The sequence below is a fragment of the Notechis scutatus genome, chromosome 4 (genome assembly GCF_049901735.1).
Source record: "Notechis scutatus isolate UNSWTSFEM ecotype Mainland chromosome 4, rNotScu1.2, whole genome shotgun sequence".
NCBI classification, from domain to species: Eukaryota; Metazoa; Chordata; class Lepidosauria; order Squamata; family Elapidae; genus Notechis; species Notechis scutatus.
The window spans coordinates 41,300,347-41,327,969 of record NC_142012.1 but is presented as its reverse complement, the minus strand read 5'-3'; the positions used below and the strand labels follow the sequence as shown (position 1 = coordinate 41,327,969).

The 27,623-nt window shown below is 40.9% G+C and overlaps 1 protein-coding gene across 3 annotated transcripts in view; it reads left to right on the top strand.

The window, feature by feature from the left end:
- Positions 1-3,033: 3,033 nt before the first annotated feature.
- The window catches only part of FGL1 (fibrinogen like 1), a 38,596-nt gene continuing 14,006 nt past the window's right edge, over positions 3,034-27,623 (top strand). For 2 of the 3 annotated variants that reach the window (XM_026666981.2, XM_087963216.1), the window contains exons 1-5: positions 3,034-3,155; positions 10,462-10,537; positions 22,786-22,966; positions 25,042-25,201; positions 26,382-26,479. In XM_026666981.2, the coding sequence (XP_026522766.2) occupies positions 10,472-10,537; positions 22,786-22,966; positions 25,042-25,201; positions 26,382-26,479 (505 nt within the window). In that variant the 5' untranslated portion in view covers positions 3,034-3,155; positions 10,462-10,471. Of the gene's footprint in view, positions 3,236-10,461; positions 10,538-22,785; positions 22,967-25,041; positions 25,202-26,381; positions 26,480-27,623 lie in introns of all 3 variants that reach the window. The other variant, XM_087963215.1, reaches the window with a different exon arrangement.

The following is a 27,623-nucleotide window of genomic DNA, read 5'->3' as shown; positions in this document are numbered from 1 at the left end:
TGACCTCAGATGGGCCACTGCAAGCTTTTTATTGGAGACAGAGTTTGAAAAAATAAAGATATATTTGGTTCTTCCATTCATTTGTTGACTTTGAAGATTTTTTGTTATTTTTCTGTTCCATATTAAAGTTATATTAGAGATTTCAAATCATGCTTCATAAGTGATGGTGTAGGTCTTGCAAAGTAAATTTATCATCATTTTGAAAATACCTTATTTTGAATAAATTTAATTGAAGACATTTAAAAGAATTAAGGAAAGAATATGTGGGGTTGCAAACAACTTTGAAAATTGGGAGAGGATAAAATAGTTATATAATGTTTAAGCTTTTGTACAATTACATTCACAGGATGTGTCCTAATAAAGATTTCTGGGTTGCTTTTGTTATGGATACAAAGCATAGGGACAAAAGATTAGGAGCAGGAATAGTTCCTTTGAGTTTGACAGAATTATATAAAGTGGAAAAGTAAACCTGCTTCAACGACTCCTCAGGCCGCTCTCGCTCTTTCAAAAGTGTGAGGCGGGAGTCAGTTGCAGGAAAAACCGAAAACAGGAGCGGGGACACAAGTCGCAACCGCAAGGCTAGTGACGGGCGGAGGGGGGGGGAGAAGACTATTATTCCTGTTATTCTCACGCTGTGGGGATAGTGAGTGGGTGTTTGAGTGGGTGTTCTGTGTGTGGGCGTGCGCGCTGCCTTTGGGGTTATAGAGCCGCTGCCTCTTGCTGAACTACCTGCGCCGGACGCAAAAAAGTTCTCCGTGGGGAGGAAAGTGGACCCACGTCACGCCCCGGGTCTCTTCTCCCTCCCCTCCCCCCCAGCTGCCAGGTGCCTGCGCGGTCAGCCCGGAGGAGCCCTGCCGCCTTTAGCCCGCAGCTCGGAGGATCTCATGCAGGGGGGGCGAGGAAGAGCCCGAAAGCACCAGCTGAGGCTTCCGTGCAGGGAGGGGAAGTCGCTGGGGAAGACCTGGAGGGGAGGTGGGGGGGGGAGGAAATGCCTTGTCATGCGTGCTGATGCCAGTACCGGGCCGCGGATCATTTTGTGATGCCGGTACCGGGCCGTGGCACAAAAAAGGTTGGGGGCCACTGTCTTAGCTGATATGAGGCTGTAAGAGGGGGAGGAAATACACAGAGAGGCCAACAAGAGCTCCAGTATATTGACAGAGAATGTGGAATCAGAGAGCTATGAGATTCTTTGGAAGAATTAATCCTAACAAATAGACTGCAGTTCAGAGGTGGTATTCAGCAGGTTCTGACCAATTCTGGAGAACCGGTAGCAGAAATTTTGAGTAGTTTGGAGAACTGGCAAATGCCACCTCTGACTGGCCCCACCCCCATCTATTCTCTGCCTCCCGAGCCCCTGCTGATTGGCTGGGTCTTCTTTTGTTGCCCTGCAGAGGAGAGCAGAGCTGGAAAGCAGGTTAGTGAGGTGAGGAGGGAATGGGATTTTGCAGTAACCTTCCCCTGCCACATCCACCAAGCCACGCCCACCAAGCCACGCCCACAGAACTGGCAGTAAAAAAATTTTCAATCCCACCACTTCTGCAGTTGTAGATTAATAGCTTTCATTTCTACAACTACTTATTAGAATATCTATCCATCAATAGAAAATGCCTCAATCAGTTGTAATTTTAAAAAATAAAAAATATATAAGTGTTATTTTACAGCATGATATTCTCCTCACATGTTGGTCTTTAACTCCCAAATGGGGTCACGATAACCAAAGATCCACCATCAGCAGATCATGGGCAGTCTTACATGGTCTTCTTGGAATACTTTTAAGCTCTGCTCAGTTCTAAAAATAATAATTTGCCTTTCACATCCCACAGTTAGGGGCCAAAGGGAAAATGTAAACCAAATAATTTGCAACCGTTCATGCAAAAATTGATTTGGGCAATGACTGAGCAACTCTTTTTGTATGAATGTTGACCTCTGCATTTTGCACAATAGCTTCTGACAATTTCAAATTTTCTGACCAGAACTAAACCTATGAAAAAAATAAGTAAGTAAAATTTTAAAGTGTTATTTAATAAAAACAAGAAAATGTTCTAGTCTGGTCTGTGGAACTCTGAAGGGCAGATATGTAACATTAGCTTGCAAACACAGAATATTTACCAAATCTTGGAATGCGGCCAAATGCAATACTAAAGCAAGACCAGCACAGTCTTAAAAACAAATTACGTAAGAAAGAATTCTGATGAAGAAAATATTTTACTGGAAATAGCCAAATAAATTTGGAATGATTTGTTTATCTTTAGTAGCTCTTGAAAGTAATGTTATGTGCTAAGAAGCAATTAAAAACAGATCGTATATGAACAGAGAAACCACTTTTTACTTCTTTACTGAAAACATTTCTAAGAGATAAATAACACAATCCTATAAATACTTTCTGAGAAGTCCAATTGTGTATACAGTAGGAATGGGCAACGTTTTGCGCCTAGTTATTGTATTCTTGTGTAAGGTTTCAGCCTCTAGATAATGTAGGAAAAAAGCTAAAGGCAGCTTTCCCCCACTACTTCCTCAGATATGCACATTCAGTATCATGAATGCACACTAAAAAGTTGTCCTATAATTGCTGATCACCAAAGAAAGTAAGTTCACAAAATCAGGTTGACAAATGGAGTACCTCAGCCCCATTAACAGTAGCATATAGAAACTATAATGAACTGGACTGGCAGTTGAAGTTTAGGCTACTGATAAGAATGTGTCACCACCATTCTTGAGAACAGCTGGGGTTCACATCACACAACATACTACAGTATAACCAAACCACATTTTGGTGTAGTTTAGTAGCAACAGAACCATTTAAGTTGCAACTTTATCAAATTCTTTTGCTCAACGACCAATAAGGAAAGCTTCCCATTCTTCCTTTTTCCGAAATTCCTAGCCTGCAATGAGATCGATGCCCAACCAAATTCTGTCCAAAATTCTCTTATGAAAAAGAAATTGATCCTTTTAAAAAAATGTATACACAAACACACATTTCTAAATGGCTGAAGATGATTCTATTAGCATTGTCTTTATAACTGTCAAACCCAGCTCCTCCAAACATTCCTCGCTCCTGACTCATTATAGTTTGAACAGTTCACAAATTAAGGCAAAAAAAAGATTCTGGAGAAAATGGATCAGCTCTGAAGATACTAACTTTCCAGTTTTCAGAGGTAAAACAAGCTGTTTTTTTCAAGTAGAAGTTATGTATTTTTACTAGTTGGCAAGGATGAAGATGGGGGAAGGAAGGAAGGTAGGTTGCAATTCTAAAGTATGTTTCCTAAAACTTTTTAAATAAGTAAGTTCAGAAGAAATCTCAAATGTACATAAGACTGCATTGATAGCACTGCATCTTGCTCTTGAAGCAAGCACTGGAGACTTTCTTACAAAGAATGTGAATGCATTTTCATATACAACAATAGCAGATGGTTTTGGGTTGTTGTTTTTTTGCCATCACTGTGTGAGCACTAATCTTTTAATTACCCCTTTTAATCACCCCTTTTCTTTTTCTTTTTTTTAAAACAATTGGCAAATCAAATAAATAAATAAATAAATAATCTATTATGTGGCCTTTAAGGCACATAATTTGACTTGAAGGCCATATAATAGAGAAGAGGCAATTCTCTTACCAAAAACAAAACAAAACAAGATCCTTGTCTGTCACTAATACAACTGACAGGAAGCTGAATAAGATATGTTTTCATTATATATGTTGGAATTGCCCAGTCTTGGGAATTACCCAATATTTTTCAATGAGATATTTAAATGTATAGTTATTTGATATCGCTGGATTAAAATGATACTTTTGATATAATATAAGCATGATCTTGGCAGAAACTGTAAAATGTGCATAGCAATTAAATTGTTCCATCTATGTCTATCAGATTAATTATACTGGTATCTAAAATTAAAAGAGACAATATGCTTTTTGAAATATTATTTGTATCTTGTTCAGAATGATAAATATTAAAATTGTATCCATATTTATATACCCTTCAGCATGGTTTGTTTGTGTTTTAGTTTGATGTGGCTATTTTCTATATATATTTGTTTTTTAATAAAAATACCTCATCAGAAGAAGAGAAATGGTTATAACGTTGACTAGAATATAATATGAATGTAAGCTCAATGATAAATGTATACAAATATTATTATGTGCACAAGATATATGTACCAGATGATATACTGTATAACTGAAAGAGAGTTTTTATTTGTTGTTTTTGTTGTAAATTTTTTTTCAAAAAAGAAGAAAAATAGTTGTTGCTGTTGACTTAACACATTCTTGGATGCATTTTAAAAAGATTTTGAAATGTGATTTATTCAATGTAGCAGACTAATTGTTGGAAACGTGCTGAACGGATAATCACCATGATAGGAAAACTCTTTTTCTCTAAATTCTATTAGTAAAGCTAAATGGTTGGTAAGCTTATGTTGAATATTGTATTGTAAAATATTTTCAATGTAACTATAAATACGTTATAATTTACATTGCTTGTGTTCCTTTTAAGTAATTTTAACCACAATTTAATTTTAAATCAGAAGGAATCTATTAACAACTTTTCTAACTATGGAATTTTGAATGCTCATTCCCCTTTCCTGTTTATTTAGCATCTTCATATATCATCAAATGATTCTTGCTACAGAGTTCTACCATGAGCCAAATGGGAGATATACCGGTAGTAGGAGTCCTGAGTGTAGGATGGGGAGGAACAGTCTGAGACTAAAGCCAAACAAAATGGAATGGTGGCTAATTCAGAAACCAAATGATTCCAGGACTGTATCAACATTAACCACTGGGGGTTGTGCTTCCCCTGAAAGAGTAGGGTCACAACATAGCGGCAAGTAGAGGCTCTACCCAGCAGGAGTTTTGCCCCATTATGGCTGATGTGCCACTTGTAGTCTTTCCTGGAGTGGGAGGTACTGAGATCAGTACTCACAGCCATATCACATCTCAGTTAGATTACTGCAATTCATTCTCTTCATTCTCTTAAAAATCCTCTACAGACATCAAGTGTATGTTTACCAGTCAAGCATGTTATTATCTGATACCAGGACCAATGAGTTTCTGAGCGAAGTAGAATCTCCCTATCTATTGCACCCAAGCAGAGTGCCTGCTTTGGATTCCCCTACCTGGGATGTTCAACAATAGGAGCCTCAAAATAGGCATTCCCACAATGGGCTCCTCATCTCCACAACATCTTGTCTCCAGAAATAAGACTGCCTCCTTTCCCAACGGTATTCTATTATTGAACCCTGCTTGTTCTGGAAAGCCTGGGCACATTATTTAGAGAAACCAGGGTCATGAATGAGGGTTGATGAAAGATATTGTTATATTATCTTTATTATTTTTGTCCTATTATGTTTGTATTTTATATTGTTGATTTTATCATACATATCACTGTGAACTGCTTAGATATAAACTAGATGTTCCTATTGCTGTACAAATGCTTCCATTTATCATAGGTGCCATTGTTTCCTCATCATGGAAAACAGTGTATGAATCTCTTAATAAAAAGAACTTGGGTAGAGATATTTTTATATGATATTTCCAGATCAGTTTTGTGTGGCATTCAATAACCTCCAGAAATGGCAGTTTGAACACAACTTTAATACCTATTTCTGAGTTGCAGTCCGACATAGCATGTATTATAATAGCCTAATAGCAGCATAATAAATATGATTAAAATCAGTTCCATTGTGTCTACCTTTTAGGTGGTTTTTTTTTGTGCCCAAAAGCTGCCGTCCTCTGTGGGACAGCGGTGTGACCTCGGTGTGGGGCACCGCGGGAAGTTTGAACAGCTTCAGGGTCCCCCACCTTCCCCCTTTCTGTTTATGGCCTTTTTGGGGAGGGCTATTTCTTCATGCTAAACTGCTGGGCTTCCTTTGGGGAGGCCTTGTGGAAACAGGGTATATAGAAGAAAGTGCTAAGATGGAAGATTAGTATTTGATGTATACTATATAACAAATTTGTTATATGTATACTATATAACAAATTCTCACTATATTTGATATTATGTAAGATTATTTAGCTTTTCTTGCAACTGATATTTTCTTTTGCAAATCTCAATACATAACAAAATACCACCAACCCTAGTAAATACATGTAGAGCTGTAGCTGTGTTTTTCAGATTAATCTGGCAACTTAATGAGGCACTACAGATTGTTTGTTGTTCCATTTAGCTAATTATAGACTTTGATACCATTTGGTTTATTGTTTTGCTATCACCTATAAGAATGAATCTCATTAGCAAACAAATAAATATGCAAATCAGTATTTAGCCAGCACAATTTAAATGTGTATTTTAACATCTTTAGTTTGAACACTGGAACTTCCCCAAATAGCTGTGTGCCTATAATTTATCCACAGTGAAAAATTTGTTGGATTGTAACTAAGAGAACATTTTGGGATCTGAGAAAATGTACATAAAGATGCATAATAATCTTCTCAAGTAGAAAAGTCATGATCATATTAACTTTCTAAGATAAACTGATTGGACTATCTGAGGAACCATGTCTCCCTAATTGGACTAACCCACCCCACTTGCACCAAAGAAAGATACCTGCTACAGATCCCGTTGGGCAGGTTCAAAGAAAAGATTCTTTTCCACTGTGACCATTCTACCACAGAAGGTGAGAACTGCCCCTACCTTCTGGTCTTCTGGAAGGGTACTAAAACTTGGATTTGCTGGTTGGCCCAGGACCCAAGGGGAGGTGATCACTACTGGAGGTGGCAGACCTCATCTCTATCCCATCTATCTCTTAGTTCTGATTTCATTATAGATTTAAATTTTTAATCTGTGTAACTTTAATGTTTTAATATTTTAATTACCGTGTTTCTCCAACAATACGGCCTCCACCAATAGGAAGGCCCAGCATGTTTTTGGGCATAAAATCAAATTAAGCCCCTCCCCCAAATTTAGGCCTATTTTAAAATATGCAAAATAAGGGGAAGGGCGGGGAGACTTGCCGTTAGGAGCGCGGGAATTCCTCGCCACCAGCCGCTCCTAACAGGCGATCATGGCCAAGCACAGAGAGCTCCCTATTCCCACCTTTGCTGCAGACACCTTTGGCACCCGCCGCTGTTGCTTTGGGCATCTCTGTGTGATCGCGACCCTGATAATGATAGAAATTCTTCCACCTGGCGCCCTTGCTGCTTTCTGGCTCTTTAGCAACCGGCTTCGTGTTTGGAGCACTGACGCTGTTTGGAGCTCCAAGCGGCGGCGGAAGCTCCAAATGCGGAAGCTCCAAACATGACGGTGGGCGATCTTTTATTTTGGTCCGCGAAGTTCAGAGCGAGCATGAGAGGAGACTGCGATGCCTTGCTAAAGAGCCAGAAAGCAGCAAAGGCGCCAGGTGGAAAGGACAGGGTCGCGATCACACGGAGATGCCCAAAGCGCGGAGCTTACATAACTAAAGGCGGCGCACGCAGTTGGCTTGGGGACTACAAGGCAGCATCTGCGCCTCTTCCGGGCGCGTCTCTAGGCTGCTTCTGGAGCTATGGGACGCTCTCCGTTGCCTACCAGCCCTTCTTCCTTGGGCTCCCTGCCGTGGGGTACACCCACTTCCTCCTGCAAATTACGCCTCGCAACTCTTCTCTCCCTTTCCTCTCGCTCCAAAAGATCGCCATCGTATCCTGCCGATTCGGGCTTCCAGCCACGTTGTGATCCACTAGTGAGGTTGCCATCTCGGATGGAGGCATCGCATCTCCCTCTCTTGCTCGCTCTGAACTTCGCGCGGACCAAAATAAAAGATCGCCCGCCGTCATGTTTGGAGCTGCCACTTCCGCGTTTGGAGCTCCAAATGGCGGCGGCACTCCAAACACGGAAGCGGCAGCTCCAAACGTGGCAGCGGAATGGGCAGAAGGGAAAGCAACAGCGGCGGGTGCCAAAGGTGTCTGCAGCAAAGGTGGGAGTAGGAAGCTCTCTGTTGGCCATGATCGCCCGTTAGGAGCGGCTGTTGGCGAGGATGCAAGGGGGAATTAAGTCACCCCCTGAAAAAGCGGCCTAGCCATTTTTTGGGCTCAAAAAAATAAGGCCCGGCCTTATTATGTGAGAAACACGATATTTTTCTACTTGTTTCATAACCTGTAAGCTTCCCAGAGTCTTCTTATAGGGGAGATGGTGGCATAAAAATGTAATTAATAAATAAAGTGATATAGCAAATGGGTACCAGACAAAGATAATGCAATACGCAATCTAATCAATTAAAAGAAAAAACAAGAAAAAGTCAAATTGATACTCCTGTAAAAATCTAATTGCCAATATTTCACACCCATATCAGAACTTGATTATCACCCTACCTCCAGATCTTTACAGCCTTCAAGAAAGCCAGTCAGGTTGGGCCATCCATATTTCCAGGAGAAAGCTGCTTCATAAGGCAGACACTAATGACCAAGAAGGCATGTTCATTTTTATGCTATTTTCTAGTCTAAGGTAAAACCAAAAATAATATATTCTCTATTTCAAAGACAAATATGGTGATAAGACCTATTCCAAAAATAAGCCCTAGCATAGTTTACACATGCACCTAATATAAGCCCTATCTCCAAAATAAGTCCCACTGAAGGGCCTGGGCAGCCATCTGATTAATTGTGATGCCACAGCTGTGTGGCGAGGCAGGAGGGCTGGAGCTGCCCCACACCACTGGTTAGGCTTAACTCAGGGCCTCTACAGCCAGGCCATCCACAACCCAACACCTGCCTTACAGTGGCAGCACCAACAGCCATGTGAAGCAGGAGCCCATGTGGCTGCCAGCCAACTTCTTCTGCTTGCTTGTGGTCACAATGGATCAGGAGGCTGAATGGTGTAGTGGTGCCATGGCTGCATGGTGAGGCAAGTGTTGGGACATGGATGGCGGGGACCCTGAGATAAGTCAATGTGGGGCATGTAGGGCAGCTCTGCCCCCCCCTCACCTCATGGCCATGGCACTGGCACATCGCTCGGCCTCCTGCTCTGTTTCCATGAGCAAGCAGAAGTGACCAGCGGCTATGCTGGGTCCTGCTGGACAGGGCTGCCAGAGCCACCATTGCGAGGCAAGACAAGTGTCAGGGCATGGGTGGCCTGGCTGCATGGGCCCTAGCCCACTAGCCCACCATGTGGCCTCCTGCCCCGCCGTGACCAAGCAGAAAAAGTGGGCCTCACATATATAGGAAAAAAACCTTCCCCCCCCCCCCCAAAAAAAATAAGTCCTAGTGCTTATTTTAGAGTCCAAAACAAGTCTCAGTCTTATTTTCAGGGAAACATGTTACTATGACCAAAGCACTGTAGGTGTAGGTGTAGTTATATTGTACATTAAGTTAAGCCATTGAAATCAAAGGGAGATTAGTTGTTACTTTATTCTTATACTTTAAATTAAACCAATCCTGGATCAGGAGACAATAATGTACTACAATAATAAAGAAAACTGGGATCACAAATTATGTCACATAATTCACTGGATTTGATTCAGCAAGTAGTGTGAATTCAGCCTCGATGCTGTATAAATCATGATTTATATAGCATAATGTAGGAGCCCAACCAACTGTGATGTATTCATCAATGAGTTATTCAAGACATACAGTTCAAGTCTTTAAAGACCAAATCTATATATTTAAATGCGAAATACCACTCATGCATCATCACAACATCTCCAGAACTGTAAAGCCTACAAACTTGAAATTTGGCACATATGTTCCTCTTGGCTTCTAGGTGTTCACCAAGAAATGACCATCAGAGCATTAGTATTTCATATATTACTATTAACATGCTCTGATGCTAAGGAGTTCTACTCCCCCTCCTCACCTGAAAAGAAATCTGTTCCAAATGCAAAACACAAGCAGAGGAGTTTCAGTTTTTGTTTTTACAGTACCAAATAGCTTTACTACAGAACATTGAGCTAAGCCACGCCCAGGCTCCTTGCTGTCTCCTTCTTGCTCACACAGCAAATACTGTTTCGGTCTCCAAACAGCCTCAACTCACTCACACACTGACAGGATGCTAGCCAGATGAATACCAATGGATGCTGGTAGGCAGAGGCAGATTTGTTTTCTTATTTTCATCTCCAAAAACTAAACCCGACCGCATAGTTTTGTAGCAAAGCATGGGTATTGAGCTAGTCAGTTAATAGTTAAAATGTAGATCAGCTGATAAAGAAGTCATAAAATGCTATCTCATCTACCACAGGTAGGTCCCAATACACTTTAGGGCTGTAGCATTAATTTAAAAAAAAACCTATAATTTCTTTTTCCAAGATGATTCTTTGTTAAGAAACATTTTTAACCTTAAATTTGTCTTAAGATATGCTTTTTTCCCTATCTTGCTTGAAAATTGGCTGGAACTTTGAAGTAATCTGATTTCTATCACTATATATCTCCACCCTACCAAGACAATGAAGAACCAATGAGAAAATAAACAACCAATCCCTAATGGCTCCAACACATGCCAAGTGATGAGAACTTATACTTGCATTTCAGCTGACAAACAATGCTGGTTTTCTCTGCAGGTTCATCAAAATGGAAAAGTGGAATTTATTTTACTTACTACTTCTACACATAACAATCATATGCTCCCTTGATTCGGTAAGTTTTACTCTGTGCAAGAAAGTTTCTGTTTATTTTTTAAAAGGGAGGAGCAAAGTGAAAAAGGCATCCTCATTCACAAAGAGGATATAGTGATGAAGAAATGAGCTGCATAGAACAGTTTCTCCTAAATAATAAAAACTTTGATTTTTAAAAGCAACTGGTAGGGAAGGGAACAAAACCTGAATTTGCAGGTTTTATCTGACTTGATAAGCATCTCTTTGAGCCTCGAAGATTGAGCATCTTCTAAGTTTTATTATATTTTTGCAACTTTGGTTAAATGCTAGAGGTAAAGTGGAACTTTTAGCTTTGCCTCTGTAGTTCTCATTAGCTTTTTTCACAAATGGGACCTTAACAAAATATGGTTGAGTTTAACTTCTTCCTTCATCTCTTGCTCATAAGTAGTCATGCCAGCAGAGGGCAGATGCTTCCTGCTAGTTCAAAACATTCTTCCTTTCCTTTCTTGTTTTGCTTTCCACATTCCCTCTTTGTTACCAGACCTAAGTCTGGGTGTTATACAGTATGTTTCTAAGCTAGCTCTGTATCCCATTCCAAACAAGTTTCCTTCACTCCATTACATTTCCTGTGACTACATTGCCTGACTTTTATGTTTGGGGTTAGTTAAACCATAACTATCATCAGCATAACTCAACAGGAATTTTTTTCCTATCCCTACCCAAAATCTGGAGGTTGGTTTACTTATTTCTCAGATTTAAAAAGTCCTATTTCCTATGTTTTGCATACTAGCTATTAAGCTTTCAACTTTAATTTTTCCCATCTTCCTTGCAAATCAGTAGATTGCATCAGTATGAATTAGCTATATAAAAATGTAATTTAATGTAGCATTCTAATATCAAAAGGGGAACTACCAACAAAATCATGTTACATGTGATTTATAATCTTTTTCATTGTTTTTGTGATACCTTATTAGGAATAAAACTCTTAAGTTTGGTTGCTAATAATTACTCAGCTATAATGATTGCAGAACATGTTGATGGTGTTCCTTCACTATGTTAGTAAAAGCTTACCTCAAGCAACCATCTGAAGGAACTGCTTTGTCGCTGAATAGTGTAACTAGATTTTACTATTACCATCTTGGTGGTCAATGAACATAGGGTTAGAATTAAAATGTAAGAGGTGTGGATATGGTTTGAGACACAAAGGATATATCTTTGTTGTTTGTAATTGTGACTCTGGGTGCTTAAATCAACTGGGTGCTTAATTCCAAATGCATCACTCCTAATTATCAGCATTTGTTACGGGGCTCACATGTGAAAAAGAACACTTTTTGTAAAAGGTTGTATATTGGATATAATAACTGGCCATATAAGTTATAAAATAAAAGCATGTATGAGTTTATCAGTCATAGCAGCTGGGACAAACATGCAGTTATATGCCTGGAAACCAAAAAGTTTGACAACAGCTGTTTAATATCTGGCTTTGAATTTAGTTTTTTTTTTTTTTTAAATGTATTCAGTAAAGCAGGCTGAGTCAGTTACAATCTGTTTCCAATTAGTGATCTAGCCACAACCTAAATAACATCCAGCCCAATAATCATGTTTTTGTTTTGCATTTTAATGGATTTTAAGGAACTATCCTAATCACTTTAAATTTTAGAATTCTGTAATGTTCCAGGTGAGTGGCTTTAATTCCACTTACTTATAAAATATAGTTATAGAATAAAAAAAATAGAATTTTTGTTCTAATTTTTTTGGTGCATAGAATTAGCAGCAGATTTCTGTTATGGTATTTGTAAACGTGCAGAAAATGTCTTTTTCCAAAAAAAGCAGATGTAGCACGCTCAACTCAAGAAGTCTGGTGTTGCCCTTAAGTTACTTGTTTAAAGATCAAAAAGGAGGCAGGCAGGAAGCTGGCGATTACTTGTGATTTATTTATTCAGATAGGTATTTGATCCACTCCCTTTCCAATGGTTGGAGACTTTGGGATTTGGTAAATTGTTCAGAAAAAGTCCCAAAATTTTATTTAGCATTTTTATATCAATAGTAAAAGCCCTAGTATATAAGAATATAAATGCAAAACTTCCACTTCAAATATGCTACCAATGATAGAGACTCAGCTAAAACTTCCTTTTTCTTTGGGGGAGAAGAAAATGATCCTTCCTTCCTTCCTTCCATCCACCCATCCACTATAAAACTGAAAGTGGGATGAGAAACTCAGGAATGTGATTTTATTTAAGTTTGTTATTGCCAAATATGCATTTCACGGCAAATTGAAGGCTGAGGCTGACATAAACATGATAAGTTGTATTTTCTAATTTGTCTCTAGCAATTTACTTCCACGGAGCACATCAAACTATTTTAGCAGCCAATCTTATTTCCTCAATCACAAGTGAGCAAGGAGAAAAGTGACTGAGGATAGACAGTGTGGGGAGGAAGTGATATGATAACTTTCCTGTAAAAACTGGATATTCCACCTCTTGTTTCAGGTGGAAATTACTTGCAGTTAAAAAAAAATTCATCACTATCTTTTCAATCTTCAGTTGCATTTTTAATGTGTTAAGCTCATATTTAAGAAAGAAAGATCTTGGATATTTTACAGTTGGACAGTCAATGTAGGGAGCATGTGTGTTTTTAAAAACCCCACTAAGCAACATTTAAAGGCTAGACCCATAATCAGCTAGCAACTACAGAGGGATGGCGAGCTGGGGAATTCTAGGAATTGACGTTCACAAGTCTTAAAAGTTGCTAAGATTGGATAACCCTGACTTAGACCAACTAATATATTAGTCTATTTGTGTATACTGTTTTGGAAGAATTATCCTTCTGGATTCAGTTCCAAATGGGGAAAAAGACACTGGAAACATGGAGGCTATTTGGAAAGATGGTTTAATGGTGGACAGGGCCACATGGCTTGAAGCTCCAAAGAAGGATGATGACATGCTCCAAGGTGAAGGAAAAGAGAAGGAAAAAAGGGCTAATATGTTGAGAGTGCCTGGGTTTTATAACCTTTGTTGGGATTTGAATTGGAGCTTGTATTCTGATTGGTTGTCAGATTCCCATGGGGCCATGCAGAGGCAACTCTGAAGGCTGTCCTGAGTTCCAGGTTTGGTTGAGCCTTGCTGGATAATGATGCACTGAAAAGGGCTTTTGGCAATTGCTATAGCTTTAACTGGAGATCTTTGTTATGTAAAGTATTCTGGCCCAGGCCTTAATGGCCCACCCATTAACAAAGGTGGGGGTGAGCTTCTGCTTCTGAGGTGTTTCTTCTCTTGAGTTTCTACTCTTTTTAGGGAAACATTCTGCCTTTTTAATATTTCCGAGGATATTTCAATTTTCTAGGAGAGGGTTGAGTGCTAACTTCCTACAATTGTGTATGTGTGTGTGTGTATGTTGTTTTTGTGAGGTTACTGTTATAATGCTGGTGATGTATTAAGAGTTTTAATTTGGTATTTTTATTGTTTATTTGTTTATTTGTTTGCTAGCCATATAGGATTGTTTTATGTAACAGATATGATCATATAAAATTTTCAAATACGTAACAGAACAATCATAGATCAGTCCCAAAATTCATTTCCTGGGAATTTTCTTTCAATTTTGGCATTCTTATCCCAGTCTTGAGAATTGAAGAGATCTATTTTCTGTTTAAAATAGTTCTTTCTGGCATGAAGCTCATGGGTTCCCAACCTGTCGTTAAATTGGAAAAAGTCCATTTCCTGTTTCATTAGACTAGGAATGCTTTCAGATAAGTATTTATTGACTTTCATTTTTAGGGGCTGCATGCTTGCCTATTTTCTCAAAGCTGTCTCCATCTTTTTCTCTAGTGACAAAAGTACATTAAGAGATGGAAGAATGACACTTTTACCAGGGGTGGGATTCAAAATTTTTAACAACCGATTCTGTGGGAGTGGCTTAGGTGGTGGGTGTGGCTTGGTGGTCATGTGACTGGGTGGACATGGCTTGGTGGTCATGTTATTGGCTGGGCGTGGCCAACTCAATATCACTCACAACAAGGTACGTATCTCCTCGCCTGGCCTCTCATGACTGTGGGGATGCTGCAACAGTCGTAAGTATGAAAAATGGTCAAAAGTCACTTTTTTCAGTGCCATTGTAACTTTGAATGGTCACTCCACACAAGCAAAGTACCAGCAAAGGAAGGGAAAAAAAACTCCAGAGAAGTTCCTGAGACAGGAAGTCTAGTCCTGCCAAGAATGTAATAAGGGTTAACGGAGAGGCAGTTTCTGTAGGCAACACCAGAATGTTTCCTTCCTGCCTTCCTTACAGGATTAGGCCAGTAATTTCTTCTAACAACTGGTTCTCCAAACTGCTTAGAATATTAACAACCGGTTCTAGCGAATAGGTGCGAACTGGTAGAATCCCACCCCTGACTTTTACCACAGGGTATTCCTCTCTCTGCATTTTCTCCTCCATCACAAAAAAAACTCGTTCCTTATGCTGACCCAGCAACACAGTTAACCACAGGAAAACTGCCTTTTATACTGATTGTTAGAGCATTAGGGAAGCTCCTTTAGACTGTCATTGTGCCCGTCCCTCCAGGATGCTTTCCTGACTAGCTGCCTAATCTCAGCACATATTTTCTACAGCTGTAGATTGGATTGCACTAAACAGCAGGAATTAAATGAAAAACAAAAAAAATCTAAAATGCAACCCAAATATTTAAACAGTGAATATGCACTCCATCTTGATCCAATATGCCTTGAGCTACAAATGCTTATTTAACACAGCCTAGAAATGAACACCAAAGATGAGAAGGACTTGGTTTAAAAATAATGACTTAATTTTCTTGTTACCAGTCTTACATATTCACCCATCGCTGCCTTTCCATCTAGTTCATTTCCGGCTGTTATTCAACAACCCTGAATTATGTCTCGTAGAATGCAAAAAAAGGAGGAAAAAAGCCTAGCCCCAGGTTAATCCTCTCTTCTACCACAAATAATAGTATGTATATAATAGTAGTATGGCTGTGGTAATTACCTACCTTTAAGTCCACGCCAAACTTAATTAAGTTGAATGATGGGAAGGCTTATGTTTTAAACTGACGAATTTCAAATGCACAATTATAAGAAAATAATTTCTGCTGTTGTCATATTAATAGAAAGGGAACATTAACAGACTAATGTGATTTTGAACATGATAAATATATACAGTATTTGTATAAAGCAAAGCAAAGCACCTTTGGCATAGTATGTCATTTTTTTCAATTTCCAGAATTTCCAGTGCAGATGTTGGAACTGAAAAATAATAATGTAAGCCAGAGTCTGGTCTTTTTGGTCCTGTGGGCATATTTTGGAATTTTTAGAGAATATTGAGACATGTTCCATAACTGGTATGGTCAGTTCCTAAATTAGCAAGAGGCAAACTAGTTAGGTTATTGGAAATACAGATGACGCATGAGGAGGCTTTTGTTGTGTAGTATTCTAGTTTCCCCCTTTTAAAAACCAATATTTTCAAAATGTAGTGCAGGCATCCTGGTGAAAACTAGAATATGACTTGGGAATGCTGGCAGTGATCCAATAGTACTAACTGTTAAGCAACTTACAACTTACTGGCCATAATTGGGGAAGAGGGTTAGATTTACTCTATGTCTGTATCCATATTGCCCTGATACAAGAGCACACCAGTGTTTCCAAAGGACATGTCCTCAGATTAACACCTTTATCTTACTGTCAGTTCATAGCTGAGGCTGATCAGAAGTGAATTGAGATCCCCCATTTTGTAAGACATGTTTCCTTTTTATATAACTGTCTGGTTATAAGAATCTCTGTGGCACGTGGAAGAAAAAAAATAAGATGATATAGTTGGAGGTGCAGTGCTGGTCGCAATTGGTCCTGCTTAGGAAGCTTTTTCTATCCTGTATGCTAGACTCAGCACCTTTACTTGGCTATGAGAGAGATCGGAACCCCAGCTTCATAGCCACTTTTTTCCTCTTTTTTAAATGGGAAGTTTGACATGTCGTTTTGGTTGACCTACTCCCTGGCTAAGTGCACGCAAATGAAACTATAGTTCTAATAAAAAACATCCATTCTTGTGCAATGGCTGCACTTTGCAACTCCCACACTGATCCTTACAGGAAACCTGCATACTCAATGTGGCTCCAGCAGCTGCATTTCAAAACTCAAATGGCCACTGGATGGTAGCCTAGATATATAAAACATTGATTGCTGCTACCTTGTAAAGGTTCTTTTTTTAAAGGTTCTGTTAATGGGTAATCACTGGAGAAAATAAATTACTGCGTATAACGAACAATTACAAGGTTGTACATAGCAATTAGAGGAGGCTTTTCATATGGTAGATGGTGTTGAAGGGTCTTTGGAATATTGTGTGTTGAAGTTGAATGGATACTAATGCAGCAGACACCCATTTCAGGAGTCTGTGTGAATAGGATTTGGAGTGGCATGATTTCCTGATGGCCTTGGATTGGGAATACAGCTGGGTGGATGTGCCTTCATCTCTTCTCTTTCTCCTCTTTGTCTCGGCTTGTCTAATTGCTAATCTCATGTCATTCCCTTCTGCCTTTCTTTCCAGGCACAGACAACATGATTTTTGACCTTCCATCTGGTAGAATGTAGGTCCTGGGATTGGTTTATCCATATGAAGAATTTCCCATAAATAAATATTTTTTTCTATACTTAGGAAATCTGCTTAATTAAGTATTATTCAGATCAGGTTCTGATATTAGGCACTCTAATATGCACACATAATGATTCATACCTCATTCCTCAATTGTCTTCAAAGCATGTCTATGAAATTCCTTACAATGCCCACTTTAGTGATATCAATCCACCAGTTATTCATAAATGCCTTTTATTTGGTGCCAAAAATTTCTCTATCTCCAGAATATACTCTAATTATGTTCTGAATCAGCATCAATTAAATGTGAGAAAAACAGCACAGAGCAAACATGACAATTGGAGAATGTATGTCATTTATCAACATTTTTATTTAGAATAACAAAAATAAGGGGATGTTGTACACCCTGGTTATTTTATTAGTTTACTAGGTATCGATTGAACCCTTTTGAAATTCTTTTGACACTTTTAAAAAACAGAGTCAAGAGAGGGTTTTCTACCACACATTATTCTATATATCTTGAAAATCCCCCAGTTATTTTCGCTCTATATTTGTTGCATAGGCACCTTGTAAGGAACAAAAGCAAATCTGTCCCATTCAGTTTTCTTAAATGACTAGGAGCAATAAACAAGAACTTAAAAACACATTCCATATTATCTGAATGTAATAGTGTTAGATCTGAGGTGGATCGGTTCGAAGGAGACACGAGACCATTCTTAGTGAGTTCAGCTCTTTATTTAGAATAGGAAAAGTCTGAAAAAATGCAAACCGCGGCAGCCCTTCATATAGGGCTGGCTCGCGCTCGGCGGACCAATGGCAGCGCTTTGAATCTCCGCGATCGGCATGGCCAATCGCGATAGATTCTAGCGCTCCAATCACGGGCGGGGTTTCGACCAATCAGGTCGCTGTCCGTCTGGACCAATCAGTTGCGAGGTTTGGAGTATGCTAATACAGCACACCCCTCCCCTCTTGGTTTCGTCTGTCGGTGCGTCGTGACGTCGCGCAGGTAGGCGGGGCTTCGTACCTGTCTAGTTGACCTGCGCAGCTCAGTTCTCATTTGGTTGTCGACCGGTTCGGAGGCCTTCTCTGTCACTCTGGTTCCCAGGGATGGAACCGCCTGGAAGGTCGGGCTGGGCCTTTCTTGGTAGCTCCCTCCTGGTCTACCCGGGCTGGTTGAGCTGCCGTCTCTGTTGTTTCCGCTGGATCTTTCCGGGCTGGTTGCGCTGGCCTGGCTGCTCCTTCCCAGTGACGATTCTGGGGTTGCCTGTTCGGTTGGTCCCTCGTTTACTGGTGAGTAGGACCGGGTTATTTGCGGGTTATTTGTTCTGGGTGGGGGTTGTTCGCTTGCGCTAGGGGGTCCCTCTTTCTTTAACGCTTTCCGTCCCCCCCTTTCTAGTTTCTTGTTGGTGTATGGTTGTTAGCTATTTTGGACCTTAGTTGGTTAATGTGCCGTTTCCAGTTTTTCCCGTCGCTTGTTTCTAGTCGGTATGATACGGGCGGTTATTTGGGTGATCGTTGCTGGTATCCAGAGTGGTTCCCCGACAGGTTTTTTGCGTATACGGCATCACCTATGTTGAATTTTCTGTGCTTGCTGGAGGAGCCCGGGGTTTGTCAGTGGTGTATGTGGGGTGCATTCTATCTAGTGTTGATCGTAGTTTTCTGCCCATCATTAGTTCTGCCGGGCTTCTATTTGTGGTTGCGCTCGGTGTAATATGTTGGATGAGGAGCATTTTATTAATTTTATCTTGTATGTTGGTTGTTTCTATTTTCTGTATGGCTTTTTTTGTGTATTGGACCATGCGTTCCGCTCGTCCGGTTAATGCATGGCGTATGCCCTGGCCTGCCAGAAATTGTTCAAACGCTAGTGTGGTGAACTGGGGCCTGTTGTCAGACACTATTATATCTGGCAGGCCGTGTGTGGCAAAGAGTTTGCCCAGTTTCCTTATTACCGCCTCCGTTGTGGTTGATTTCATGGTGCTTACCTTCAGCCAGTTGGAGTAAGCGTCTACTGTGATGAGGTACATGTGCCCCTTGGTTGGCCCGCGAAGTCTATGTGAATCCGAGACCACGGTCCTCTTGGTGTTTCCCATTCATGTATTGGGGCAGCGGGAGGACTGGGTCTGGACTCTTGGCATTGTTTGCATTTGGCTACCCAGGTTTCGATCTGTTTGTCCATGCCTGGCCACCATGCATAGCTTCTGGCCAGGCTTTTCATCTTAACCATCCCTGGGTGCCCCTCATGCAGCATCACCAATACCCTTTCTTGCAATGTTTCCGGGATTACCACTCTGTCTCCCCAAAGTATACAGCCCTTTTCGGTAAAGAGTTCAGTTTGTCTGTTTCGGAAGGGTCTGAATAGTTCGTCACTGTCCCCTTCCGGCCATCCTTTTCCAACCCAGCTTAGGACTCGCGCCAGCCGCTTGTCTTTATTTGTTTCTCTGGCAATGTCTGGCGCGGTCACTAGTGGGTTGGGTATTGTCTCTATTTGAAATACCTCTGTCGTGGGTGCCGGGTCGTCTTCTAGATCGGGCAATGGTGAGCGGCTCAGGGCATCTGCGTGGGTGATGTCCTTCCGGGTCGGTGAATCAGCTGGTAGTTGTATGCTGACAGGAACTCAGACCACCTTGTCATTCTTGGTGATAGAATGTTCAGTGTGGCCTTATTTCCTGCCAGGATCCCTAGCAGCGGCTTGTGGTCCATGATGATTGTAAAAGTCCTACCGTAAAGGTATTCGTGGAATTTCTTGACGCGCCGGCGACGACTGCTAGGGCCTCTTTGTCGAGCTGGCTGTAGTTCCGCTCCGGCTTTGAAAGTGTCCTTCATGAGAAGGCGATGGGTGCTTCCCTCCCGTCTGGTAGCTGGTGGCTGAGGATGGCGCCGATCCCAAAAGGCGATGCGTCACACGTCACCGTTAATGGCAGAGTCTCACTCTACTGGATTAGTACCGCGTCAGATGTTAGCAGTTTCTGTGTTGTTGAAAGCGCTCTCCTCCCGTGCTCCCCAGGTCCAGGTGGCTGTTTTATCTAACAGCCTATGCAACGGTTCCGCCACAGTCGCCTTTTGAGGTAGGAAGACATTGTAAAAGTTTAACAGTCCCAAGAAAGCCTGCAGTTCCGTTTTGTTTTTGGGTCGTGGTGCTTCCCTTATGGCTCTCAGTTTCTTCTCTGTGGGGTGGATCCCTTGTTTGTCTAGGAGGTACCCTAGGAATTCGACCCTCTCAGCCCTTAGCTGGCACTTCCTTTCTTGACTTTGAGCCCCGAGTCTCTGAATTTCTTCAGTACTTCCCTCAACCGGGCTTCTAGTTGCTTTTCGTTTTTGCGGCTATTAGCACGTCGTCAAAATAGGGCACCACCCCTCTATGCCCTGGAGGAGTCTTTCCATGAGGCTTTGGAAGACCCCGGTGCCACGCTGACTCCAAACTGGAGCCGGATGCAACGGAAAGCCCCGGTGCGTTACGATGGTTTGGGCTTCGGCGGTTGCGGCGTCGACCGGCAGTTGCTGGTAGGCTTGCGCCAGGTCGAGTTTGGCAAAGATCTGGCCTCCCCAGCGAGTGCAGAAGGTGCTGCACTACTGGAACGGGTATGCGCTTTGCTGGAGCGCGTGGTTTAGGGTGGCCTTATAGTCCCCACAAATTCTCATGGACCCATCTGGCTTGATGGGGGTGACTATGGGGTCTCCCACCTGGCATGATCGATTGGCTCCAGTACCCCTTGCGCGATGAGCTTATCTAGCTGCTCATCGATCTTGGGCTTGAGTGCAAATGGCACTCGTCTGGGTTTAAGACGGATTGGTGCGATGCTCGGGTCTATGTTAAAAGAGATAGGGGACCACCGGTACTTGCCTAGGCTGTCGTTGAAAACTTCCCGGAAGTCCTCCACAAGCGCCGCTTCCCAGTCCGACTCTGCGGTGCGGTGGATTCCAAGTTACTTCAATGCCTAGGGGTGCGAACCACTGTAATCCCAACAGGCTCGGCCGATCCCGGTCGACGATGGTCAGGGTAGCACTTCGGTGTGGTTCTTGAAGGTGACTTTAAAATGGCCTCTGCCAACTACAGGGATGCGGTTTCCCTGGTAGTCTTTGAGGTTAGTGTTTGGTCTTCTAATTCTTTGCGGCGGATGGAGGGAACCAGGCGCTTGATGGTGTGCCATGAGACCATGGAGAGGGAGGACCCAGAGTCCACCTCCATGTCGCATGGCTGGTCTCTATACCCACCGTCACGTATACCTTTCTGGCGTCTCTTGTGGAGGAATGGCTGACGATGACGGTCTGGTGTGTTTCCTCCCTTTGGCTTGCCTCGTTGAGCCGCCTGTTCTGACCCTCTTGGCTCCAACGGCTCTCCGTCTGGCGGTCTCAGTATCTGGTGGGGTGTTCTCTTGCCTGCAAGGGCTGCCATCTCGCCGCCGCGGGCTGTAGTGTTTTTATTTCTGCATACCTTGGCGATGTGCCCCGTTTCTCGCACTGTCGGCAAATGGCATCGAGGAACCGGCAGTCGAACAGGGTGATCGCTCTGCAGCCGGTGCACTGGAACCTTGACTTACGACCTTGGGGTTCCCGCCGCCCTCGTGCTGCTTGTAAACGGTGGATTTCCTCCTCCTCGTCCTCGGTTCCTGAGAAGGAGTCAATGTCGCCGTGGTGCGTGGTTGCGTCCCGGTGGTCGATCTCGGGTCGCTTTTCGGATTCGGTATCGTCTCGCCGGTCGCTGCTCGTGGCGTGATGCTCGATTGCCGCATCCGAGCCGCTGATTTCTTGGCCGCTTCAGCCGCGGCTACCTCTGTGAGCGCATCGGCGAGGAGATGTCGCCCTTCGCCATGATGCGACTCTGGAGGATGGGGTCTCGGAGTCCCAGGACGACGTGGTCTCGCAGGGCCTCATCCAGGTTGGCGAACTCACACAGGCTGCCCAAATCTCATAGTGCCGCTATGAAGTCGCCAAGCCCCTCACCCTTGCGCTGGTCCCGCCTGTAGATTCGTGCCGCCGAATGAGGATGGGCACAACGGGCGTAGTGGCTTCGTAGCAGGGGCTCGAGGTCGCCCACTCCATAGTCTTGACGTCCTCCGGCTTGGCCAAGGCTTTGGCCATCTTAAACACTGCCGCCCGCAGTGTGCGAGGAATACGGCCCGTTTCTTGTGACCGTTGGCATCTTTAAGATTGCTATACTCGAGGAACATCGGAACCTATCGGCATAGGATTCCCAGTCCTCGGTAGCGGGATTGAAGGGTGCGGGTGGCAGTTGATGCCGGCCATTCTGCTTGCTGCTGTGTGCCGCCTCGCCACGTGCTGGGTGGTCTCTTTGTCTCACGATCCCACCCTCATCGCCAGTGTTAGATCTGAGGTGGATCGGGTCGAAGGAGACACGAGACCATTCTAGTGAGTTCAGCTCTTTATTTAGAATAGGAATAGTCTGAAAAATGCAAACCGCGCAGCCCTTCATATAGGGCTGGCTCGCGGCTCGGCGTTGCCAATGGCAGCGCTTTGAATCTCCCGCGATCGGCACAGCCAATCGCGGTAGATTCTTAGCGCTCCAATCACGGCCGGGGTTTCGACCAATCAGGTCGCTGTCCATCTGGACCAATCAGTTGCGAGGGTTTGGAGTATGCTAATACAGCACAAATAGGATTTTGTAGGAACTGGTTATGAACTGACATCGCAGAACTTAGCAACTCACTGATGAGCCCCATGTCTTTCCTCTTCTTCCTGAAGACTGTAGGAAGTTGTTTCCAAGAGCAGCTGAGACTCCGGGCCCAAGTGAGACTTCTGGAATACAGTGTGAAGCAACAACAGGCAAGAATTGTGAACCTCTTAATGGAGAGAGATATACAGAGCAGAGATAAAGAAGAGGAAAACGCTGTTATCAATCTGGGAGAAGAAACTAACTACAAAGGTTAGAAATAAATTTCATCTTTGTTCTTCAGGTGGGCTCAAATCATTCATTTTACAAACCTGAGGGATGATCAAAATTTAGAATCCATTCCATGCCTTCAACTTCTAAACTTTACATAGAACCACCAGCTTTGAATTGTTTGCCTGCTGTCATTTCAACTTTTCAACTATATACAGTAAATACTGTATGTATGTATGTATGTATGTATGTAGGTAGGTAGGTAGGTAGGTAGGTATAGGCATAGGTAAAAATAAAGGTTTCCCCTTTCCAGTGTGTCTGATTCTAGGGGGCAGTGCTTATCTCTGTTTATTAGCCGAGAGAGCCAGCATTATCTGAAGACATTTCCATGGTTTTGTTGCCAGCCTGACTGTATGCTGAGGCACATGAAACAATGTTTCCATCTAACTGCTAAGCCATTGTGCATGCATACACACAAACACACATTGCTGTCCATGTAGTCATCAACCCATATCATAATAAACGTCAAATCATGGTTTCTCATGTAATATTCCATCAGACATTATTTCTCAATTTGGATGTTGCATCAACTGTAGTAAAACATAACAGTTTGGCATAACGATCAAAATTAATTAACACATTAATTAATTAAGTGCACTTACTAAGGAGTATTTTCATGTAATTTAGTAAATGTGATTCACATTGTGCTGTACATCGGTATTTGGTTATTAGAATTTTCTTTATGCTAAATTCTGGCATATGCTGAAACCTGGATTTCAAGTTTGAAACTCTTTTTTGAAAACCATGTAGCATGGTGCAACCTTAAGAAACTGAAGAATATTAAGTTTGACTAGGGAAGTGGCATATAAAGAGTGAAGTAGATTTTTGACATGTTTGCCATCAATCATTGACTGAAACAAAAGTGAGCTGGTAATAACTGTAAAAAATATTTGCAGGATGTGTATTTTTGCAGGTCTGTTTTACATTACTTATTTAAATGTTAAATTATATATCTTGAATTTTTCCAGTAGCTTTCATAAACCAATGGTTCAGCCAAGGCAGAACATTGAACAAGAGTAACCAAGACAGTTAATGAAGGCTGGCTAAGCATTATAGTATGGACTAACTCAAACTTTAGTTCTATATTTGAATTGAATGCAGTTTCAGCAAGTAACTAGTAGTCATTCTAGCCAATTTGCATAAGTTTTGTGTTCTATCATTGAATGGTTCAGTGAAGAAGCAACTAGGTTCTATTAAAATCATTGCTTCTGACTGTTCGATGCTAGAACAGTCTCTGATAAGTATTTCCTTAGTTCTGCCTTATGATCCTTTTGCTATCAGGCCATGATGGGATAGCTCACCCTGTGCCTGATGGAAAAGGTCAGCATTTATTAACATTTTATGTCTATTTTGTTCCCTATTTCTCCCAACACTAATTCATCTTCCACTCCTTATGGTAAAGGTATGCAAAATTATCCAATCTACTCACATACAGAATCAATATCATTGGTTATAATTAACTTTTGAAGATTAACTATGACCAATATTAAGCCAAAGAGATATGGATTTGCCAACTATACCCTTTTAGAAGACACTTAGCAATTCTTTAGATCAGGCATGATCAATTGTATCTAAGATAATGGAAGTGCAATCCCATTTCGTTTTGTTTTGCTGCCTCTTATTGCTGTTATTTTTTTAATCAAACACTTTTAAGATTTTACTGTTGAACATAAAAATAATCCAGGGGGTTGGGAAGGACAAAAATACATATATGTATGCATATGTGACCTCAAGAAGACTATTTTAAACATATTCAATATTTTTTTCCAAATTTTTTTTTTCGTAAATCCAAATACATGTGATATGCATTTATAAATGGTGACTAGAATTAAATACATCCTTCATTGTATGGATTTCCTTTATTGTTCAATGTTTAATATTATGTAACAAAAAAAGGCACAGAAAAAGAATAAATAGGACACTTTGGAATATGATATATGAATGGCATTTTCCTCATTAAATTAAAAATTGTATAGGTATACTATGTAATATTTTATAGGAGGAGGATATAACTGAACTGTATTATTTAAACCCATTGATGTTGTATCATGATTCAGATTGTGCAGAGATCTATCATGCTGGTCATACACAAAGTGGATTTTACAAGATGAAACCTCTGAAGAGCCCCAGTGGATTCTTTGCCTACTGTGATATGACAGAAGGAGGTGGGTGGACAATCTTTCAGAGACGGTCAGATGGGAGTCAAAATTTTAATAGGTAAGAAGAGAATATTTGTAGTTCAGAGTTGAACTATGAAGTCCTTGGTGCTCTCTAAACCTGGTTGCTTTTTTGAAGACATTTCATTACCAAACTAGATAACATCATCAGTGCTACAAGGGAGTGGGGCTTGGTCTTATTTTTATATACTAATGGCTTGCGCTATCAGTGTTGGTGGGAGTGATAAGATTTTCATTAAATAAAATATAATAGATAAGATGTTTTGGTTAAACAGATTAAAATCCCTAGATTCATCTCACAGGCTTGTTATTTTTGAAACAAAATTAATTTAGAATGTCCAATTCTTATGGATAAAAATGAAAAAGGAATCTTTTGTAAAAAATGTATGCTCAAACTAGTATAGCTCAGTCCAACTTTTAAAATGGTTGTTTGTTAAGATATAGTTTACTGTAGAATCAAGACTTGATAGTTTTTTTTAATTAAATGCACGAAAAAATTGCATGGACACGAAGAGCTAGGCCTGAAATTCCCCCAAATACCAAAAATATCCAGGTGCCCTTGCTGAATCTTAGATAACTAATTTATTTCCAGATAAAGACTGTAAACTCATGCGATAAATAGCAAGATTCCTTTTGGTGGCTTGCTGAGTAAGACACTGTTACACTGAGGAGGAAAAAGTGTAGGAAGATAGAAACCAGTGGTCTTCTCTTTTATTTTACTTCACACTGATTTAATGAATTTTTATTTAAAATTTATTTCTTTATTATGTTATATAATGTGTGCCCATTTCATGGAAAGTGACTCTGAGCAGTGTACAACAATCCACTAAACAGAAAGACTATAAAGTAATAATTTCCTAAAACCATTATATAATGATTATTTTAAAAGCTTCAAAAACCATAAAAGCAGTATTTATTAATCAGATCTATATTTCTTGTTATTTTAAACAGAAGTAGCATAATGATTCTGCTTTGAGAGTATAATAAAGTTTATTGATTGTTATTGCTGGAGGACCTGAAATTGCAATCAAATCCTTGTAGTCATTGATCATAATAGAAAGTAAATCTATAAAATGAATTTAATTTCCTTTGCTTTTTTGCCTAGAAACCAAATATATGTTTGTAGTTTGTAATTGTTAGAGAACTGCACAAACTGTTTTAAAGCCACTTGATAATCCTCTGTGATTTATACAGATCAGAGATTTTAATCTTTTTTCTAGAAATTGGACTGAATATGAGCAAGGTTTTGGAGATTTTACTTCAGGAAATGGAGAATACTGGCTTGGGAATAAAAACCTTCATTATCTGACTTCCCAGGGTAAGAAAAACACAATCGTTTATTAGAAACAAACCAAAATCAGTAATAAGGGATGTATTGATTTTGCAACAATGAGCAGGAAGGCCAGTACTCAATAGGATTTCTTCACAATTGTAGTTCAGATTAAGGTCTCTCTGAGATTTATTGCTGAGTTTGTTAACAGTTTTAGAAACATTCTGATATAGTGATATCTCAGGGAATACATTTATATAATTCATTCGATTTAGATGCCACCCAACTCCAGATGACTATGGGCAGCTCACAATGTAATAGACAAAAAATTACAATATGAATAAAAAAAAGGAAGAAAACAGACACAAGATAAATAAATAAAAAAGCTACAAATAAAACACCAGGATGATAAATCCAGCCAACTCAAAAAGACATATATAAATAAATCCAGCAAGGAGCCAGCCCATCCTGGGAGAACATCTAGGCCTCAAGAATGCCTTCAGGATAAGAGCCACTTGGATATCAGTAATAGTCTCATTCCAGAGGGCAAGTGTTGTGACAAAGAAGACCCAGTTTCTGTATTCTAGTAGATTATATTGTTTAATTGAAGGAACCCAAGGGCCACCAACCCTGCCACTCTCTCAGCTGGACAGACACCACAAGATATAAGCATTCCCTCCAATAATCAGGCTCTAGGGTATATAGGGTTTTATAGGTCATAACTAGTAGCTGCAATTGCACCAGGAAGCAAACTGGCAGCTATCACATCTCACAGAACAGGGATCTGGGAATAAGGAGACATAGCCATCACTGCCGACACCGCATGGACTTCAAAGGTAGCCCCATTACAGCCCATTGAAGTAGCTGAGCTGCAAAATGTGTAGGGCATGAGTGACTTTCTATAGAGCCTCTTGTTATATCTTGTAGAATTAGGGATTTTTGGACTTTTTTCTAAAGAAGCATGTCCAGGAAATCTATGAAAAGAATTTAAGATCATTTTTACAGCTTGCAAGGTTTATTTCTATATCAGAGAAATGTATTCCGCAGAGATGGATTTATAGGCAAAATAAACACTTGCAAACTACTGAGTCTCTCTTAAAAATTGTTATCTGTCCCAAGATCCCAGGCACTTTCTTTCCAACCTGGTATCCCTTTCCATTTAAGTTGGAATTCACCTCTCTTCATTCCTTTA